The sequence below is a fragment of the Camellia sinensis genome, chromosome 9 (assembly GCF_055761805.1).
Source record: "Camellia sinensis isolate YWXY chromosome 9, ASM5576180v1, whole genome shotgun sequence".
NCBI classification, from domain to species: Eukaryota; Viridiplantae; Streptophyta; class Magnoliopsida; order Ericales; family Theaceae; genus Camellia; species Camellia sinensis.
The window spans coordinates 19034349-19055742 of NC_138969.1; the positions used below are offsets into that span (position 1 = coordinate 19034349).

The 21394-nt window shown below is 38.3% G+C and overlaps 1 protein-coding gene across 1 annotated transcript; it reads right to left on the reverse strand.

Moving 5' to 3' along the window:
• Window positions 1–15494: 15494 nt before the first annotated feature.
• Window positions 15495–16007, reverse strand: LOC145799271 (uncharacterized). Its single transcript, XM_082888818.1, has one exon. The coding sequence runs from the start codon at window positions 16005–16007 to the stop codon at window positions 15495–15497; it is 513 nt and encodes a 170-aa protein (XP_082744944.1).
• Window positions 16008–21394: the final 5387 nt, after the last annotated feature.

Below are 21394 nucleotides of genomic sequence, written 5' to 3' on the forward strand. Positions count from 1 at the left end.
AAGGTTCCCCTTCGAAACCTCTTCGGTACAACTTGTCTTGGTCAATGAAGAAGCGAAGGGCCCGCCTCTTAACTCTAATTACATCGGCTTTGTTCTCAGGCAATGCGCCATTTCCAAGGTAGTCAATATATCGCTGCCTCCATTCTTCACTGCTTAAGAAATGGGCTTCCTCTTCCTTAGGATGGGATTGACACTTGGCACATTGCCTCTGTAACTCAATACTTTCTTTTTCCATCTCTGGCCAGTAATACCCTTGCCTCTGTATCCGTTGGTATAGACTAATATCTCCATCTTCACAAGACTTAGCATGAATCTGCTTAAGTCTGTAAGGTGCTTCTTGTCTACAGACGCACCTTGCCAGCAGGTTGTTGGGACCGCGAAAATACAACTTTCCTCTGAGGAGCAGAAATGATGCAAGTTCTACCAGTCTGATTGCTCCCTAGCCTATTTTCAACTGCTAGATTATCTTTGCTTTCCATCCCCCAGCATCTTGCTTTGTATGTTCTTCGGTTAATACTATTGGTGTTGTTCTTTTCTTGATAATGATGGCTATACTATCATTTGGTATATCCACCTTTGCCCCTAGTGTAGCCAAGGTATCGGGGACACAGTTGTGTGTTCGAGGGGTATGCTGGATTTGGACATCATCAAATTGAGTGAGCAACCTTTGAACCACAGTGCAATATGGGGCCAACAGAGGCTCCTTTAAGACGAAATCACCCATTGTTTGCTTGACAACTAGCTTAGAGTCGCCCCAAATTTTTGACTTGCGAATGCCCTTTTTTTGGGTAGCAATTAGACCTAGTATCAACACCTCATATTCAGCCTCGTTGTTTGAACATTCAAAGACAAGCTAACATGATAGATGAAACTTCTCTCCTGTTTGACTGGTTAGTGTTATGCCAACTCCACTTTTTCCAGCTCCGGAAGCTCCATCAAATTTTAAGTCCCAATAAGACTCAATTGCAACTACTGAGACATAGATCTCACCTGGTAGGGGTACCTCTACATGTTCATGTTCACCAGATGGGAATTGGGCTAGTAAGTCTACAAGTGCTTGGATCTTAATTGCCTTCGAAATAACACAAGTGATGTCATATTCTGCTAGAACCAAGAGCCATCTTGCCATTCTTCCAGTCAGAGCAACTTGCTCAGCAAGTAGCAGACTGGATCACTCCAGGTCATAACCTGGACCTAATGTGCCAAAAAATAATGGCGCAACTTCTGCGCTATAAAGATTAAGGCTAGACAATGCCTCTCAATTGGGGTATTTAGCGACTCGATACCATTGTCTTTGCGACTGATGTAATAGATTGGCTTCTCAATGCCATCTATGTCTTAGACAAGTAGAGCTCTAATAGACCGAGGTGTAGCGGTCAGATACAATAGCAGAGGCTTTTCGGGTTGTAGGGCAATCATTGTAAGTGGAGAGGTAAGTGCTTTCTTCACCATTTCAAATGTCTGTTGGTGTTTTTGCAACCATTCAAACTTGTGATTCCCTTCAGCAGTGTCCCAAAGGAAAAGGTTATCTCAGCAAGGGCTGGAATGAACCTCCTGAGGTATGACACTTTGCCTAGGAATTTCTTCAAGGCCTTTTGAGAGTGTGGTGGTGGCATCTCCATGATTGACTTGATCTTATCCCCATCTACTTCAATCCCCCGCTGGTGTACAAGAAAGCCAAGGAACTTGCTGGCAGTAACTTCGAAGGCACACTCGAGAGGGTTCATCTTTAGGCAGAATTTGCAGCAATGCTAAAAAACCTTTTCCAAGTCGTAGAGGTGTCGGTTTGCCTTAGTAGACTTGACCACCAGATCATCCACATATACTTCTACTTCCTGATGTAACATGTCATGGAACACTGCAGTCATAGCCTGTTGGTAGGTTGCCCTCGCGTTTTTCAAACTGAAGGGCATCACCGTATAGAAAAAATTTCCCAAGGGCGTTTTGAAAGCTGTCTTTTCTGCATCTTCTAGTGTCATTTTGATCTGGTTATAACTACTAAACCCATCCATGAAGCAGAACATCTGATGGCCTACAATAGAATCAACAAGTGTGTCAACATGGGGTAATGGAAACTCATCTTTCGGGCAAGCCTTATTCAGGTCACGAAAGTCTACGCAGATCCTGATCTGGCCGTTCTTCTTCTGTACAGGCACAATATTTGCTAGCCAAGTTGGGTATTGTACAGGCCCAATGAACTTGGCCCTCTGTAACGTTTCTACGTCTGCCTTAATCTTTGCTTCAAGATCAGGGTGATACTTTCGAGCATGTTGCTTGATTGGTTTAGAGTTGGGAAGAGTGTCCAGATGATGAGTGACAACGATGGGTCAAGACCAGGCATCTCATCATATGTCTAAGTAAAGACGTCACTGTATTGCTTTAGTAGTGTTATCAATTCTGCCTTAGCTACTGGAGCCATTGTATCACTGATAAACATAGGCTTGCTTTGTCCTGGTAAGTCACTAAGGTTGATCTCAGCAAGTACCTCCTGCTGCGGTTTGGGTCTATCTTGCATGCATTCAGGGGTGGGCTCAAGCGTCTCTACCAACCTTTCTTGGGACCCATCACCTTCACATTTATTCGTCTCGCGCCATCCTCCCAAGGGATAAAGCCTGGCCCCCAAGACTGTCATAGGTAGTAAGTTGTCTTACCGCCCTCGCACATCTTAACAATCTTGGGCGGAGGACTTATGGACTTGCTGCTCCTCTTCTGCCCACTACTATCTGGAGCAGCCATTGCATCTCGAATGTCTTCCCACTTCAACAATTTTACCCCTGCAATTTTACTAGTCCTTGGAGTTTCATTCGTTGACAACTCAGTAAAGAAAACTGCATCCGAATAGTGTGCCTCCTCCACTCCAAATGGCCTTTCAGACGCATTTATGGTTACTATGCACTTTTCCAACTTTGCCTTTACGCATTGGTGATAACTCAATGGAATACCTCCATATCTGTGTATCCAAGCTCTGCCAAGTATCATGTGGTAATTTGTATCCGCTTTAATCACATGGAACTTAGTGGCAGAGCAGATCTCACTAACTACTAAGTCCACTACAATATGGCCCCTAGTAACCTTCTTCTCACCACCAAATCCCGTTATAGTGATGGGTTTGCGAACCATCTTGGACTCTGGGATACCAGTCTTTGCAAATGTGTCAATAGTGATGATGTTTATGGACGCCCCACCATCAAGGAAAGCACGCTTGAACTCTACATCATTGATGTAAGTTGTGACAAAAAGAGAACGGTTATAAGGGAATGGGTATGCTCTATCTGCTTCTGAAAAAGTAATGGCCCCATAATCTTTTTGGATGCGCCAAGGAACATACTCCTTAGCCTTAGCAACTTCATCGTGGTGCACTTCGGAGATGTTAATGAGGGTCTTTGTTGCTTCCAACCTTACGGCTTAGCTCAGCCCCAGCTGGTCAAAGAATGTGCGAAACTTAACAGAGTTTTGCTAGGCCTGAGCATAAGTATCATCTGCGAATTTTGCCTCTGCAGGTACTGTTTCAAGGAGCTGGCCGCTAGCGATTTCTTCTAACTCATGATAGTAGGACACCATGTGCACTTGATCGGGCACAAGCCCAAGTACCCGATCATTTGTACATTCTTCCCATTCTTTTTGTGATTAGGATAAGGGTCCTTCCTTACATCGCGATTATCGGCATCTTTGAACTTCAGCTCATTTGCGTCAACTTTCTTCTTGAAGATACTTTTCAAAGTCCAACAGTCCCTAGTAGGGTGCCTGGTGGTTTTGTGATAGACACAATAATCTGGGCTTTCTTTGTCCTTCTTGGTTGGAGGGACATCAACCAGAGGCAAAGTAAGTTCACCATCAGCTACCTATTCTTTAACCAAGGCCTTAACATTCTCAAGGCTACAAGGATATGGATTTATGTCCTTATAACTCTTTCTCTTCCGAGAGGACGACGCCTCCCCTTGCAAGTGGCTCCCTCCTATAGAGTTTACAACAGTAACTCTGCTACTGCAGGAGTAGTGGTTGCTGTCAAGAGATCTATACAAAAGACTAGTGGTACTGAGGTTTCTAGCTACTTCAATCAAGGTTGAAAATGTAGGCAAATTATGGTTCACCAAGAAAATTTTACAGTCGCGTATGGCACCCTTCACATATATGCTGACTAAGTGAGCCTCATCCGCTGGTTCATGACAGTCAATAACCTTATCTTGGAACCGCTTAACATAGTCCAGTATATCTTCGCCTTCTTTTTGGACATCTCACCCAAGTGCGAGGGTTGTAACTTTCTCTTGGACTTAGAAGAACTTCGTGTGGAACTTGTTCACCATCTCCTCCCAACTCTTGATCGAGTTGGGAGCCAAGTTCACATACCAGTTGTAAGCCTTTTCAGTAAGTGATTTGGAGAACTCTCGAAGGCGCAGAGAGTGGTCACTGCCATGGACACCAAGAGTTTCAATGAACCTCACCACGTGTTCTCCTGCATTGCCTTGTTTCCCATCAAACTTAATAAACTTGGGCACTCTATACCTAGTTGGGTATGGCATGGTCAATATCTCCTGAGAGTATGAGGGGCTTCACATCTAGGTCGGGGAGAGATGGTAGTTGCTTCTTGCTATGCTCTTACTCAAGCATAGCTTGTACAACGGCTAAAGTAACGAAGTGAGTGGGCTAGAATGGTCTAATATGCTCCTGGGTAGCTGAACCAATAGCTGTAACGTTCGCCTGGGGTACCACCAGAGGCACTTGGATTGGAGCCTGATTCCCAGGGAACAGATTACGCACTTGTTTGGTACTGCTACAAGCGGAGGTGCTTGTACTGGAGCTGATCTAGAAGCCATGGCCATAATAACCTCAGTGAGAGTTTGCAAAGCTACCAGGATCTCCCTCTGCGTATCCTGGAGTGACTAAACCACCTCAATCACAACATTGTGGTCACGGTCCTCCATATGTACTGCTCCGCCATTGGAAGAGCCTTGCTGTCGTGGGGATTGCTGAACATCATCCTTTGCCATTTTTTTTCTAGTGAAATTTGTAAGTCACTGCGGGTATGAACCATCAACAAAGCAGCCTCCCAGCAGAGTCACCAGAAATGTAGGGGGTTCGAGGTTAGGAAGGTGATTAGAGAGACAAAACTATGTTAATGGTCCAATAATGGTCGAAGTGGCTGGAGAATGAGTAACAGCAACTATCTGGGAGTTAGAGAGTGTGTAGCTGGGTGAGGGTGAAGCAAATGACTCACGAAGAAATGTATGGCAGTACCAAAATGGGCAGCATCTCCCCAAATTCTCAAAATTTCTCTTCTTGAACCTTGGGAAATGGGTCTTATTTATAGACTTTTCCTTGGTACCAAGAGGACACCAAATGGCCAAATAGAGAGAGGACATATGTCCTAGAGGATCACATAGAATATTCTTCCTTGAGCCACCAGGCTGAAGGTGCCACATGTCCTCTTGCATGTATTGTGTACCATCTGTTTGCCTTCGCAACTACCTTTTTGAGCCTCAGTACATGTAGTTGCGACGGGAGTGTTTGACGCTGCAACTCCCTCTTGAGCCTCAGCAAGTGCAGTTACAACGGGAGTGTTTGCCTCTGCACTTGCCTTCTTAGCCTAAACCTAAGCAAATGCACTTGTAGCGGTGAACCTTGCCGCTGCACTTGCCTTCTCAATTCTATTTGACCAGTACATGCATTCTTAGGGCTTCATTAGCCTGCTATCGACTATGTTTGTGTTCACCTCAGCGAAGCCTCCACTTTTAGCCACATAACCACAAACTCCCCAGCTTCCCAGTGTGAAGGCCATAGCCAAACCTGCTATCATGCTCCCATCTTCGCGGGATCGTCGCGGTAAACTAGTATTTATAGGCCTGCTATCAACACCAACCAGTAAGTCTTGGGGCCTGCTATCAGCACCAAGTTAAATGAACTTTGGAGAGGGGGCCCGCTATCAGCCCTAGGCTAGTAATGCCTTGGGCCCTACTATAAGCGCCAATCAGTAGCCTCTAGTTATTGCGGTCGTAGTTGCTGAGGTAACCATTTCCCGCGGCGAGTTCAAACGGCAGGACCGACAATATTAGAGATGGCAGCGCCAATAAAATGCCTTCGCAACTTGGGCGCTACAAGTACTATCTCTGCAACTTAGTTGCTTCGGTTTTCTCCTTCCCTTAACAACTCTAGATGGTTGTGGTACTGACATTATTTGGAATGGCGACATTACTTGAAATGGCGACGCTGGGACAAAATACCTCTGTAACTTGGCCGTCGCAAGTGTTGCCTCTATAACTTAGTTGCGTCGGCTACTTCTTTCCCTCAGCAGCTTCGGATAACAGCGGAACCGAAGATACTAGAAATGGCGGCGTTGAGGCAAAGTGCCTTAGCAACTCTCCTACTGAATGTATTGCCTCTACAACTTGACCGTTGCATGTGTTCCCTCTGCAACTTGACTTGGTCATTTTCCTTCGTGCTGTCCATTTGGACCCTTGGCTTGTTAGACCTGGTTTGCCCCATTATTGGCCTACTTCCCTTGGGCTTTATCCCATGTTCCTTTTTTCATTCTTGGTCACCTCTTTGGGGCGACCCCAGTACTTAGGTCTATACTTAATTTGCGACTTAATTTCTGACCCTCTACAAAGAACAAGCATTTAATGTTGAGAATCAATGACTTGTTTGACTAGTTAAAAGGTTCGACATGTTTCTCAAAGATAGACTTGAGACTGGGATACTTATCAATTGAGAGTCAACTAGGAAGACATCATTAAGATTGCATTTCCCACCCAATATGGACGCTATGACTTTGCAGTGATGTCTTTCGTTTGACCAAAGCCCCCGCAACATTTATGGGCTTAATGAATTCAGATCTTTCGAGCTTACTTGGATAGATTTGTAGTGGAGTTTGTTAATGACATTCTTGTCTACTCACCTATCGAGGAAGAGCACGAAGATCATTGGAGGATTTTCTTAAAGCTTTTGAGGGTGTATCATCTTTATGCCAAGTACGAGAAATGCGACCTATGGTTGTCAAAAGCGAAGTTCTTGGGGCATGTAGTATCGTGAGATAGTGTGTCAATAGAACCCAAAAATATCAGGGTAGTGATGTGTTGGCAGCGACCAAATAGTGTCTTTGAGGCACAAATTGGCTTAATTTTACCCAATTATTACTACCATTTTTTGTAGGATTTTTCTCATTTAATGACTAGATTGACCAGCAAGGAAGGCTGAGTCACTTGTAATGACACTTGTGAGGTGGTTTTCCAAGAGATAAAAAGAGGTTGACTACAATATCAGTTTTGGGCATGTTGATACTAGTGCGAGGAGTCAATTATACCATTTGTTATGAATTTCAAAGGAAGGCCTTGGATATGTATTGGTGTAATTGGGGAAAATTGTGGCATATCATTCTAGAAAATTGAAGAACCACGAGAAAAATTACCCCTTCATCCATGACTTGGAGTTAGCGACAATAGTTTTTCTTTGAAGAGTTGTAGATAAGGCTACAAATGAACTGAACTGTTTGCAAGCTTTGCTTGGCTCAACTCATTAAAGGCTTGGCTTAATTCAATTCGTTAAGTAAGTAAACGAGTCTGAGCCAGACTTTTAGGCTCGTTTATTTTTATTTAAATTATAAAATAAATATATTATTTATATATTCAATAACAAAAATAAATAAATAAATAATAGCATAAATATATTATTTACATGTTAAATAACATAACAATTTTTTTATTTAAATAATATAAATAATAGTAAAAAAAATTCATTATTAAGCTTTGAACCGAGCTCAATAATCGAGCTTAATAAACAAACGAGCCGAGCTCGAGCTCGAGCCCAACAAGGCTCGGCTAGGCTTGGCTTGGCTGATTTGCAACCCTAGTTGTTGACCAATATCTAGGGCAAAAATTTTAAAGTCTTTTTTGGCCACAAGGGCTTAAAGTAAATCTTGTAGCATAAAGATTTAAATTTGAGGCAACGACGATGGATGGTGTGCTTGGAGGATTATGATTTTCACTTGCAATATCGCCGAAGAAAAACCAATGTCATAGCCGATATATTGAGCCAAAAGACACATGGGGGTACTTAGCGAGTTTCGCCATTCAAGATTGAAATATTTTGGGTAATTGGCTAGGCCAATGGGCAAGTCATATTGTTTAACTAGGTATCACAACCCACCTTGGTGAGTAGGGTTATTGACGCCCAATAACAGCATGAGGAAACGCTTTTGGTTTACACTCAATTTTTGGGAGATGAACATTTGAATAGATGGATGATGTACTCAAATAACAACTTGTTGCTCAAGGACAAATTATTTGTGTCAATGTCTTGTAGGGGCAAGTATCAGTCGCGGTGTAGTCGCGGTGTATATTTCATTCGAGGGAAGACCAAATGTACCATGACTTGTGTAGCCAATTGAAGTGTTTGAATAGAGAAATGATTCTTGTCCATAGCTTTAGAGTTGCTTGGTGTTGCACAAGAATGAGTAACATAAATAATATGTAAAAAAAAAAAACAATAGTATTTGTAACACTACGTAATACAAAGACAAAACTAATAAGCACTTGTGTTGATAAATGCAAGATAAAAAAATAGCCCAAGAAAAAAGATATGACAAGAGAACTTTCATACAAATGTAATAAATCCATAAAAAATGATAATATTAGAAAGAAAAATTTTGGCTAAAAGGGCCAACCCTGTGTGATAACACAATCCTCTAATTAATTATTGAAAAATAAAAAAAAAAACAAACAAACAAACAAAAACTTATATAGATATACAACAACAAAAAGTGTCCCATTTGTGGAGATGGGATGAGCAACAGTCATTTTATACAAAGCTACCAATAAATCAAAAGAAGAAACCCCAAGGGATTGGCCTAGTGGGTCCAACTTGGGGCGTGGGGGTGTACTTCCTCCAGGTCTCAAGTTCAACTAAAACTAGGTGCTTTTAATTCCTTGGGGCCATGCCTAAGATTTGCCCGATCCACTTGAAGAGGGCGATTTGCGTGGGTCTTGAGATCAATCGAGGTGCGCGTAAGTTGATCCGAACACCCAGTCATCAACAAATAAATAAATAATCAAAGGAAGAAAAGCTATAATTTGTTAAACAAGCTGCCAAATGTTAGGAATGAATGACATCTCTAGTTCAGTTTCCATTCACAAATATAATAATGTATAACTATAACAAAAGTCAATCGCAAGTAAAGTAACACACATGTAGATATGGCATATAACAATTAAGAAATAATTGTTGTGCAATCTTTCTAAATATGTATAAGACTTCAATCAAAGTGAGACTTTACAGAGTTGTAAAATGGTTACTTGGCTTGCCAATTATGTTTCAATCTTGTTAGGAACAAGTTGAAATGATTCTAACTCCAATCTGCAATTCTCACTAGCATTTCTTAAAATTTTTACAAAATATCCTTTCTTCACACCAACGTCAGTTGCCTCCAAAGTAAGCCAAAACAATGTACCGACCGTACGTTGTTTATATGCCTTCAGCAATCTCACAAACTCAAGCACTGTATTCTACAGGAAAAGATGCCCAACATTTATCGATCATATCCAATAACCACAACAAACATAAGAAGTGTCTATGCATAATGCAATGCACATCATATTTTAATGTTAAAATTATTTACTTTTTACCCAAGTGATCTAACTAGAGCATTCTATTCACATTCATTAAATATATGTTTTACGTCTGTCACATGGATAAGTAAAATCTGCCATAGTAAATAAAATTAAAAAATAAGAAGAGAGTTCCACAAAAGAACTAGAGAGGATAAATAATGAAATAAAAGGATAGGAGGCAAAAACATGTGATGATAAAAATGGATGAAGAATAAAATATAAATCATTTATTTTCGAAGTTGAGCCAGTTTGTTCTAAGCAATGATATTTTAACTATATTTTCTTTTAGCAGTCATAATTCAATGTAGAGCATATTACTAACTCTAGATAGAGCTCATTGTTACACTAGTGGAGGTTTAGTGCATAGCATACCTTCGTGATGTCTACTATATTTTCAATGTTAAAATAAGTGGAGATATGTCAATTCATAATGCAATGCACAATATATTTTAATATTAAAATTATGAACTTTTTACCTATGTGATCTAACTATAACTTTCTAATTATATTCATTAAATGTATATTTTATATCTTTGTCACATGGACAAGTAATCGAAGATAAAGAAAAGCTGCCATTGACATTGTTAATAAAAAAAATTTTTTTAAAAAAAGAGAGTTTCGTGAAGGAACTAGAGAGGATAAATAATTAAATAAAATAATAGAAGGAAAAAATATGTGATAAAAATGGATAAAAGTTTATTCCTAAAAATATGTAACTCTTTCAATTGAGCATTTTCCTATGTATATGTAACTCTTTCAATTCAGTATTTGTAGAGTCTTAAGCCTCATAGCCTTTGTTATCAGAATCTTACGATTCACGATTCGATTCACGACTCGATACGCAATTTTTGTAAAATCGATACGAATCTATGAGTGAATCTATTTTGGAAGTGAATCTCTAGTGAATCGCACGATTCACAATCGATTCACGATTCAATTCACTTTTTACGATTCATGTAATTTTTGAAATTATTGTGTTGGACATATTTTCGACTCATTTTTTCCATCTTTTTAGTGAAAATGACATAATACAACTTCTAATAGTATTTAATACCAAAATAACCAACATATATATATGATTTGTTCTTATTTTAGTGATCATGGAGTTTTTTATAGGATCCAATCAGATTCAGTCAGACCCAACATATTTTTAACCTTTCTTCTCATTTTTGTCCCCTTCAAAAAATTGTAATATATCTTCTAAAGATGTTTAAGATTAGAGTTACACTATGAATTATCTATTACTATTTTATTAAATTGAATACTACATGTGTGAGGTCAGTTATACCTGTTAAATGTTTTAGGTTTTAAAATAAAATATCCTAAATAATTCTTTCTTATTATTTGCTCACTTTTACTTAGAAAAGTATATATGCTTATTGTCCAAATATCAATATCGTTGTTAACTATTGTTACTTTAGAAATTATTAGTTTCTATTTAGTTATTACCTTTATTAAGAATGGTTGATAAAAAAATCTAAAAAAAAGAAAGAAAGTAAGATGGTGATTTTGCATAGGAACCTTTGTTAACTTCTTACCTATTAAATTACGTGATTATCATTCAAAATAACATTTTTGTTGATTTAAGTCTAAATATTTTATATTCATAAGATACATTTAACATCTAAATATGTAGATATATATATATTTTTAAGTGATTTAGAAAAAGTGACCGAATCTTTACGATTCACGATTCGATTCGATTCGATTCGCGATTAGGTACGAGATCATTTCGATTCACGATACGAATCCCGATTTGACAACTATGCTCATAGCAGTGTGATATGAGCCTCTCTTTGCGTCTTGGTTCTCTTTCTATATTTTTAAGGCCTTGTTTGGGTTAATCTAGTTTAGCACTTTTTTTTTTTCTTCAAATCTTAGTTACGTCAATCCAAAGCTTGGATTTTGGTTTGCCAGCAGCGATTTCAAACCCCACCTGTATTCCTCTTTGCCATGTACTGACTATGGCAAAATTTATGACTCAACTTTTGGCTTTTGTGACTCTTGTTCTCTGTTTGAGGTCTCTCTATCTCTAGACTCTAACCCACACACACTCACACTCACACTCACACTCACTTTCCCAATATTATTGTTTGTTATTATTGTATTGTATGTATTGTATGTGATTGATTAATTGATTGTGAGCTTCTTTAATAACAGGACATGGTTTACCGTCGTTCCCTAATAAACCCTTAGACCAACTTGAGATTTTAAGGATCGCTCGAATTGCGATTAAGCAATACAACCGGAAAAACTTGCTGCCGGTTGTACTGCTTAACCGCAATTCAAGTCGTCCTTAAAATCTCAGGATGGTTAAGTGTTTTATCATACTTGACAGATCCACAAATAAGAGGACGACGGTAAACCATGCGAGGAACTATAATGTCCTGTTATTAAAAAAGCTCACAATCAAAGAAGAGAACTCTTGCAAAGCGTTTAATAGAATAAATCATTTCCTCCTGGGAACCCATCAAATTTTTAAAAGTATTGAAAGATGGGATGATTTGGTTTTCCAAGCTTCTTTTGAGAATAGTACGCGATTAAGATACTATTTTGGCAACATCAGTGCTTGAAACGCCTTCGGATTTAAAAAACTCGAGTTTTGGCAAAAGGGTTTCCTTTGGATCAAATAAAAGGATCGAAGGGAGCTTCATGACGAGTTTTGAGATTGGGGTTTTGGTGAAGCCGTGGTTCTCGAAGAATGCCAGGACAGAGTCAGGTTTGTATGGGGTTTCAAAATTGACATTTTTTGATGCTGAGAGAGCCTTTTCTAGAGGAAACCCACATGAGTTTATGAAGTAATTCATTGCGAATGAGTGTTGATTTGGAGTGGTTTTGAGTGACGACGGCGACAATGACGACTTGGAGTGGTTTTGAGTGACGACGACAATGACGAGGACGAGGACGAAAATGGGTGGTTTTGAAGGAAATAGAGATTGTGGTGCTGGGTTGGTGAAGAAACTCTAATAGCAGAACTCAAATGGTGTAAAGATTTGTAGATGAAACTCGACATTGATGACATTTTTTAGCCAAGGATGAGGGAATTACCTGTTCAGCAGAGGTTTTCTTCACAGCGTTGGAACTTTTTGCCCTCAAACCCACTTCTTTCATGAACCCTAAAAACCCTCTCATGTTGTCACCAAGCATTTCACAGCAATGGAGGCTTCTATTTATGATTAGAACCACCTTATTGTGACATAAACAGGGGTGGCGGCTGGTGGTTCGTTGAGATGTGATTGGCCGTGAAACTCATCCCATCCCATCCCATCCCATCCCATGCTTGGGTAGCTTTTCAAGTAGTTGCACCAGTGTCCACCGGTATTGCTGAAGATAATTCAATCATGGCCACCTTGCTAGTAAAAGATTGCCTTCCTGTTTTCCTGTAAACAGCTCAACTAGCTACATAGAGATTGAACCTTGGTCGATTTTAAGACTTTTTACTTCCAAACCAGACAGCTTTGGTCTAGTCATAATCAAACAATAGGTGCTATACCGTCTTTGGATATTTGCTGCAAATAGCGCAAAAATTCGAAGCCACACAATATTCGCATTTGGCACACCTGCTTCTCTCAGAATTTCAATATTGGGTACTACATAAACTTGAAGATCAAAGACGAGAACCCTGGCAAAGCGTTTAATAATTTCCTCTTGCGAGCCCATCAATTTTTCTAAAAAATTGAAAGATGGGATGTTTTTGTTTTCCAAGCTTCTTTTGAGAATACTTGGCTCTGAAGATAGTATTTGGACAACATCAGTGCTCGAAATACGTTAGATTTGAAAAATTGGAATTTGGACAAAAGGGTTTTCTCCGGATCACATAAGATTACTGGAGGATACTTCCTGACGAGATTTGAATTCTGGGTTTTGGTGAAGCCGTGGTTCTCCAAAAATGCGAGGTCAGAGTCAGGTTTGTTTGGAGTTTCAAATTTGACATAGCTTGATGCTGAGATAGCCTTTTCTAGAGGAAACCCACACGAGTTTATGAAGTAATTCACTGCCAATGAGTGTTGATTTGGAGTGGTTTCGAGTGATGATGATGAAAAGGAATAGTTTTGAAGGAAATGGAGATTGTGGTGCCAACCTAGTTGCAATTATATTTTAAGTTTGTGAATTATTAAATTATAATTTGAAAACAGAAAATTTATTTGGTTAAGAGTTTTGAATTGAATTTTAAATTGAGTTTAGAAATGAAAAAAATTATTTAGTTATGAGTTTTGAAAAAAGATTTCAAAATTTAATCCAAAAATTTATAACTCATAGGCAAACACACAATTCAAAATTCTATTGAAAATTTGATTCAAAGCACATAACCAAACTCTTTTTAAAATTTAATTGAAAAAAATAATTTTTTATTTAAAAATTTTTAAAATTCTAAAAATATTCTTTATCTAAAATATTTTAAAATATATATTATTTTTTGTTAAAAAAATATTCAGTTAGTGCTTTAAAATTACTTTTGATTGTATATTTGGTTGGAAATTTTTTTTAATTGTTTTGTGTAAAAACGATCTAAAAAAAATAATTTCTATATTTAAAAAATATCAAAAAACAAATATAAATTTTTGTGCTTTCAAATAACAAGTTGCAAAAAAAATAAAAAATAAAAAAGAACTGTTCTGGTCAACCAGCCGAACGACCAGGTAGACCCAATCTGCAAATTTAAAATTCAAAAACGCTACTTTGCCAAACATGTATGTATTCAAATATGTCCTGGAATCAATTTTTAAAAACTTAAACCAAACATAACATTAAAATATAAGGGTGGAAAATTGATTTGAAACATAAACCTAACACAACCTCAGTTTTTCTTCATAATATTGGTGTTCTTGATCCTAGCATCAGCACAACCTGTGTTTTGTGACTCATGATGGAACAATGCTTCACTTATTGCTCCATTGCCCCTTTGTTTGGAGAATTTGGTCGGATTTGTTATCATGGTAGGGCATGCAGTGGGTTCTTCCAGACTCTATTGAAGTTCTGTTGCAGTGGTGGGAAGGTTTAAAATTCAAAAAACCATTTGGGAAGTTATGGAAAGCTATTCCATGTATGGTGATGTGGTCAGTGTGGAAATGAGCTTAAGTTTCAGGACTCTACTGTCACTAGAGAGTTGTTTGACCTGATAGTGCTGTAGATGATAGGGTTTTGCTTTTGGTGCCAACCTGATTGGAATTATATGCATTGCTTTGATGCTTAGAGCACGATTCCTGGATTTGTCTTGCTTTCCTTTATTGATGTTGTTATAAGGTTCTAATACCGATCACTCATCTAGTCCATAAGCCTTCAACACATTCCAAAGGCTTCTCTGCACTTCCATATGTTGAGAACCATATTAATTCCTATCTAGCCTCTACACTTACTGTATACAGTAAATAGTATACAAAATTCGGAAAACTTGCACTAGAAGAGTGAACATAAGAAAATGTAAGATGCATCTTTGAAGAAAATATGACAACCTTACCTTCAAATGAGGCTTACACAATTAGCCTACAAAAAAGTTAGACAATGGCTTATCTTACCGACACTGTGTTAACATCTCATAGGCATAACATCAACAATTTACAAGACACAACAATCTACATTATCACTATTAATGTGCAACAGTTACTTAAAACGATGAATGCAACATTAAGGAGTTGGCTAATCTTCATATATAGGTACATGGCTTTAAGCCTCAGCCATTACAGAATGACAAAGATTCAATGCAGCAATGTGAACCTTCAAATCCCATTTGTCATAGTGAAAACATTGAACTCAAACTTGCTTACAGATGACAAAATGAGATAATTCAATAACCAGAATTAAACCATGAGAAGCAAAACAATAGGGCAATTGTTTGTTGAGTTGGTATCAAAAGAAACATCCTTATCCACTCTCATCCACGTGCCCCTATGCTATTTACTTTGCAAGAGCCAACTTTTCCTTGTACAATTTCAATAGCTTAGGAGCTTCTTCCTCATGACAGTTGACAACCTTCTTTAGGAACCACGTTTCAGGTTTCTTCAACATATTTGTCAAGTTAAAATTGATATTCTTAATCAAACCTTTCGATAACAATACTTGATACACTGCACACCTCGGAACAATCCTCTTTTCTAAGCTATGACCAATAAGTATCGGCCTTCTTGCAAGAAACGAAGAATCCCAACCCATTTTATTGACAAAAAATTCCATCACTCTTATGATCTTATGCTCAGATGCCATCATACACCACGGATACTTCTCAAAAGCCACAAGAATCTCATCCTCGGAGCAACCCCACTTCTTATAAACTTCAACCTTCTTCTCCCACGTCGATTTACTCATTGAGCTAACCGCTTGAAATGCTATGACAAACTTCAAGCTCACAGGATTAAAACTGTTTTTCTTTACCTCATTCACAATCTTTCTAAACCTATCACTATTCGTCATGAATCTTCTAGGTTCATACTTAAAAAGGACGCAATCTTCGCATTTGGCACACCTACTTCTCTCAGAATTTCAATATTGGGTACCACAGAAACTTGAAGATCAAAGAAGAGAACCCTGGCACAGCGTCTAATAATTTCCACTGGGGAACCCATCAATTTTTAAAAAAAATTGAAAGATGGGATGATTTTGTTTTCCAAGCTTCTTTTGAGAATACTTGGCTCTGAAGATAGTATTTTGACAACATTAGTGCTCGAAATACATTTAGATTTGAAAAACTAGAATTTGGGCAAAAGGGTTTTCTCCGGATCACATAAGATTACTGGAGGATACTTCCTGACGAGATTTGAGATCTGGGTTTTGGTGAAGCCATGGTTCTCCAAAAATACGAGGACAGAGTCAGGTTTGTTTGGAGTTTCAAATTTGACATAGTTCGATGCTAAGATAGCATTTTCTAGAGGAAACTCACAGGAGTTTATGAAGTAATTCACTGCGAATGAGTGTTGATTTGGAGTGGTTTCGAGTGATGATGATAAAAAGGGATGGTTTTGAAGAAAATAGAGATTGCGGTGCTGGATTGGTGAAGAAGCTCTAGTAGCAGACCTCAAATGGTGTAGAGATTTGTAGATTAAAGTAGACATTGATGAAATTTTTTAGCCAAAGGATGAGAGAATTACCAGTTCTGCAGAGGATTTCTTCACAGTGTTGAAACTTTTTGCCCAAAAACCCACTTCTTTCACGACCCCTCTCAAGTTTTCACCAAGCATTTCACAGGGCGAGCTCAGAAACAATGGGGGTAATTACAATTTTGTGTAGTTCTTTTAAAATAGGGATAATTACATTTTACATACATGGTTCGCATGTTTGCAAATTATCTTCTTCACTTTTATAAATGTAGTTATAAATTTCATGTGATTTGAAGTGATGTGCAAAAGTGATGAAATGTAACGGAATTAATGAAAAGGCTAAAATGTTCTTCTTCTTTTTTTTCAATTTTCTTATGAACGTCATTTACTATCATAACTTTCTCTCTCTTAAATTGTGCTACCTAACCACCCCCAATGGCATTACATCCACACGTCCAATATGAGGCACCATCTTCTGCATATAGCCCCTCCCACCCAAGGCATATCCACTCCATGACTGCTAACGACACCACCAATTGTGGTTCCTCTATCTCTCTCTCCTCTTTCTCTCTCTTCATCTTCTTCATCATGGTCTTCTTCTTTTTTAATAGTAGTCTCTTTTGACCATCCCCCTTCTTCTTTTCTTCCTCCCATCTGCTCTAAACTTTCCTTCTTAACCACCCATTACATCTATCTTTCTCTCTCTCCCAATATATATATATATATATATACACACAGAGACATATCTCTCTCTATATATGATTAGTGTTATCTATTTGATTATTGGGTGGGTTTGATCTCTCCATAGTTCTGAATTTTTCATATTTAACAAAAACTAGAAGATGGGTAGCTGTTTGTTTATTACCAAGGTGAGTGGCTCAAACAGCAACACCATTGCCGCCGACGCAGCTGTCACAACCCAATCCTAGGGCTTATAGCTGAAATCGCAACTTACTAAATAATTTTAATCGTAACAAGTTAAATGGCGTAGGCGGAGGTAAAATGGAAGTAAGAAATAATTAAACAGAAAATTTATTAAGCTGATAAAAGAAAGTACATCTATTGGCTTTTATTATTTTATTATTCAGTGACCGGTCCTCAGTAAAAAAACAAAAGAAAGAAAATAAAAGAATGAAATAACGGATCATTATCAAATTCTTATGCGGGTTCCACTACACGAGGTTACGAGTCTCCCTTACATCTCATCACCTGAAAGGGTAACAGCTATAAGCACACAGCAGAGTGAGAAATATTATACTAAGAGTATAGGGAGCACAAAATAATCATGGATAGTTAGCTAAGTTAAAACATTTACATAACTTAATTTGAATAAACAAATTATTCAAAGTGGCAGAAGCTGAAATACGAAAATTATGTAAATAAATAATCATAACCACAGCACAAAACAGAATAGAACGGAAGTCACAGGAGTGACAGTCAGAACAAAGGTCAATGAATCCATGACAACAGAGGACCACAAAGTGGCCAAACAGAGGCCAATAGTTATTTAAGTTCCCCAAGGCATGGGACTCCCGTGGTGGTACTTACAAAACATAATTGTTTACAAAATCATTATCAAATAATTTCTAAAATTTAAATAAACATATTCATGGGTTTCAATTTATGTAAATGGAGTTTAGAAAATAATTAACGTAATTAAATTATAACTATAAGTTATAAAACATGAGTTGCATAAAATATATTATGGTAACTCAAAACATATGCAAAATATATTATGGTAACTCAAGGTATAATATAACTCACCTTAATATTGAGTCTTACTATTTCCTTTCTATGTCCTTTGGTTTTTCGACCCTTCCCTCGCTCTTTTTTCTGTTGATGCCTTTTTCTTTTTTTTTTCTTTGTTTTTCCGCTGGCACCAACTTCGCAACCCCCCATCCTATTTATATACACATGGCTGGGTGATGACTCTCCCTTTACTAATGACCCTAAGTGATGACTCACCTCCCTCCCCAGACCTAGACGTACATATGGCTCCACTTTTATCTTCTTAGTAACATTTGCAAATCCTCTCAATTAAAAACAAATCTTCGTAATTTATTATTACTTGATTTGTTTAACAAAATCTATACATTCCAATCTTCTCACACTAATTAGTGATTAATTTAGCCCCCAAATAATTCTCTTCATCATATAATTGATAATCACAATAGCAAATTAATTTACATAGCACGTATGGCTTAGTTATTTTATTATTTCCATTATTATTGTTCTTATTATTATTGTTATTATTTTGTCTTCATCTTACATTGACCCTAGTTAATTGTATAATAAATTAAATTATTTTATTTTACTATCACTCCCACTAGTATTAATATTATCATGATTGCTTGTGGTATTAATTAAATATTTAGGGTGTCACATTTCTTTCCTGATAAACAGAAGTTTGTCCTCAAACTTCACATACCTTGATTTTCGAAGAGGTGCGGGTATTTGGTTCACATTTGACTTTCAGTTTCCCACGTCGCTTCTTCGATTCGATGATTTCTCCATAAAACTTTTACCAGCGGTATGGTCTTGTTTCGGAGAACTTGATCACGATGATCGAGAATCTACACTAGTTGCTCTTCATAAGAGAGGTCCTCTTGAACTTCCAAGTTCTCATAGTTGATGACATGTTTTGGATCTCGGAGGTACCGTCGGAGCATCAAAACATGGAACACATTGTGGACATTGGACAGTTCAGGTGGTAATGCAAGGCGATATGCTACAAGACCAATCTTTTCTAGGATCTTGAATGGCCCGATGTATTGTGGGTTTAACTTTATTCGTTTTTCAAATTGAATAACTCCTCTTGTTGGTGAAATCTTGAGGAACACATGATCCTCTACTTGGAATTCCAAGTCCCGTCTCCGTGTATCTACATAACTTTTTTGGTAGCTTTGGGAAGTGCAAATTCGCTGCTAGATGAGTTGAATTTTATCACTTGTTATTTGCACAATCTCGGGGCCTAATAGTTTCCTGTCTCCGACTTCCGCCCAACACAGAGGTGATAGACACCTCCTTCCATACAGAGCTTCGTACGGTGCCATTCCAATGTTTGTTTGGTAGCTGTTGTTATAGGCGAATTCCACTAAAGGTAGGTGCTCATCCTAGTTACCTTTGAGGTCCAACACGCATACACGTAACATGTCTTCCAACGTCTGGATTGTTCTTTCGGATTGCCCATCAGTTTGCAGGTAATAAGCAGTGCTAAACTTCAAAGTAGTCCCTAAAGCCTCCTACAATTTGTTCCAGAAGTGAGACATGAAGCGGGGGTCTCGGTCAGACACGATTGAAATTGAGGTGCCATGTAAACGAATAATTTTCTTGATGTATAAAGTGGCAAACTTATTAAGGGAGTACATGATTTTGATTGGCAAAAAATGCGCCAACTTCATCAATCGGTCTACTATAACCCATATTACATCATTCTTTGAAAATGACTGTGGTAGCCCGACCACGAAGTCCATAGTAATGTGCTCCCATTTCCATTCAGGAATAGGGAGTGGTTGCAGCATTTCTACAGGTCTCTTATGTTCTGCTTTAGCACGCTAACAATGCAGACATTTGGAGACATGGCTTGCTATGTCTCTTTTCATTCCTGTCCACCAGTAGTGTTCTTTCAGATCCTGTTATATCTTTGTGTTACCAGGGTGGACTGCAAATTTCAAGCTATGAGCTTCCACCAATATTTTCTTCTTGAGTTTCAGAATGTTGGGTACGCAAATTCGATTTCAAAATTTCAGTATCCCATTGCTTATAGTGAAATCAGGATCAGGCGTACTCATTTTATCTTCACATTGGCGCGCTTTAATTTCTTCAATCAATGTAGGTTTCACAGTTATGTTGGCGAGTAGTCCATTGATCTTGTGAGAAACGAGAGTATATGCCAAACGTCTGGTCGTCTTTCCGCTCAGTGCGTCTGCCACCACATTAGCTTTGCCTGGATGGTGATTGATCTTTAACTCATAGTCCTTCATAAATTCTAGCCACCGTCGTTACCTCATATTCAGTTCCTTCTGTGTGAACAGATATTTAAGACTCTTGTGATCAATGTAAATTTCACAGGATGCACTGTAGAGATAATGATGCCAGATCGTGAGGGCAAAGATCGCCATAACCAATTCGAGATCATGAGTTGGGTAGTTCTTCTCATGAGTCTTTAGTTGTTGCGAGGCATAAGAAATGACTTTTCCATTTTTCATAAGAACGCAACCCAAACCATTGTATAAGGCATCACTATAAATTACGAACCCATCTGCTCTTGTAGGGAGTGCTAGTATAAGAGCTGACATCGGTCTACTTTTTAACTACTGGAAGCAACACTCCTGTTTGCCAACCCATTCAAAGGGTGTGATCTTCTGAGTTAGTTGGGTCAAGGGTGATGTTATCTTCGAGAAATCTTGCATGAAACGTCGATAATAGCCAGCTAGACCCAAGAAACTTCGAATTTCTAACACATTAGTAGGTCGCAGCCAATCTACGATTGCTGCAATTTTTAGGGATCAACCGAGATGCCATCTTTGTTAATGACGTGACTGAGGAAGTGTACACTAGTGATCCAGAATTTGCATTTCTCCAGCTTGGCATAAAGTTTGTGATCACGAAGTGTTTGTAGAACCGTTTGCAAGTGCTGCTCATGGTCTTCCGGTGACGTGGAGTATATGAGAATGTCGTCAATGAAGACGATGATGAACTCATCAAGATAGGGTTTGAACACTCAGTTCATAAGGTCCATGAAGGCCGCTGGTGCATTTGTGA

Excerpts from the sequence above, each read along its gene's own strand:
- LOC145799271 (XM_082888818.1), bottom strand. The coding sequence starts at position 16,007 with ATGACGAATAGTGATAGGTTTAGAAAGATTGTGAATGAGGTAAAGAAA.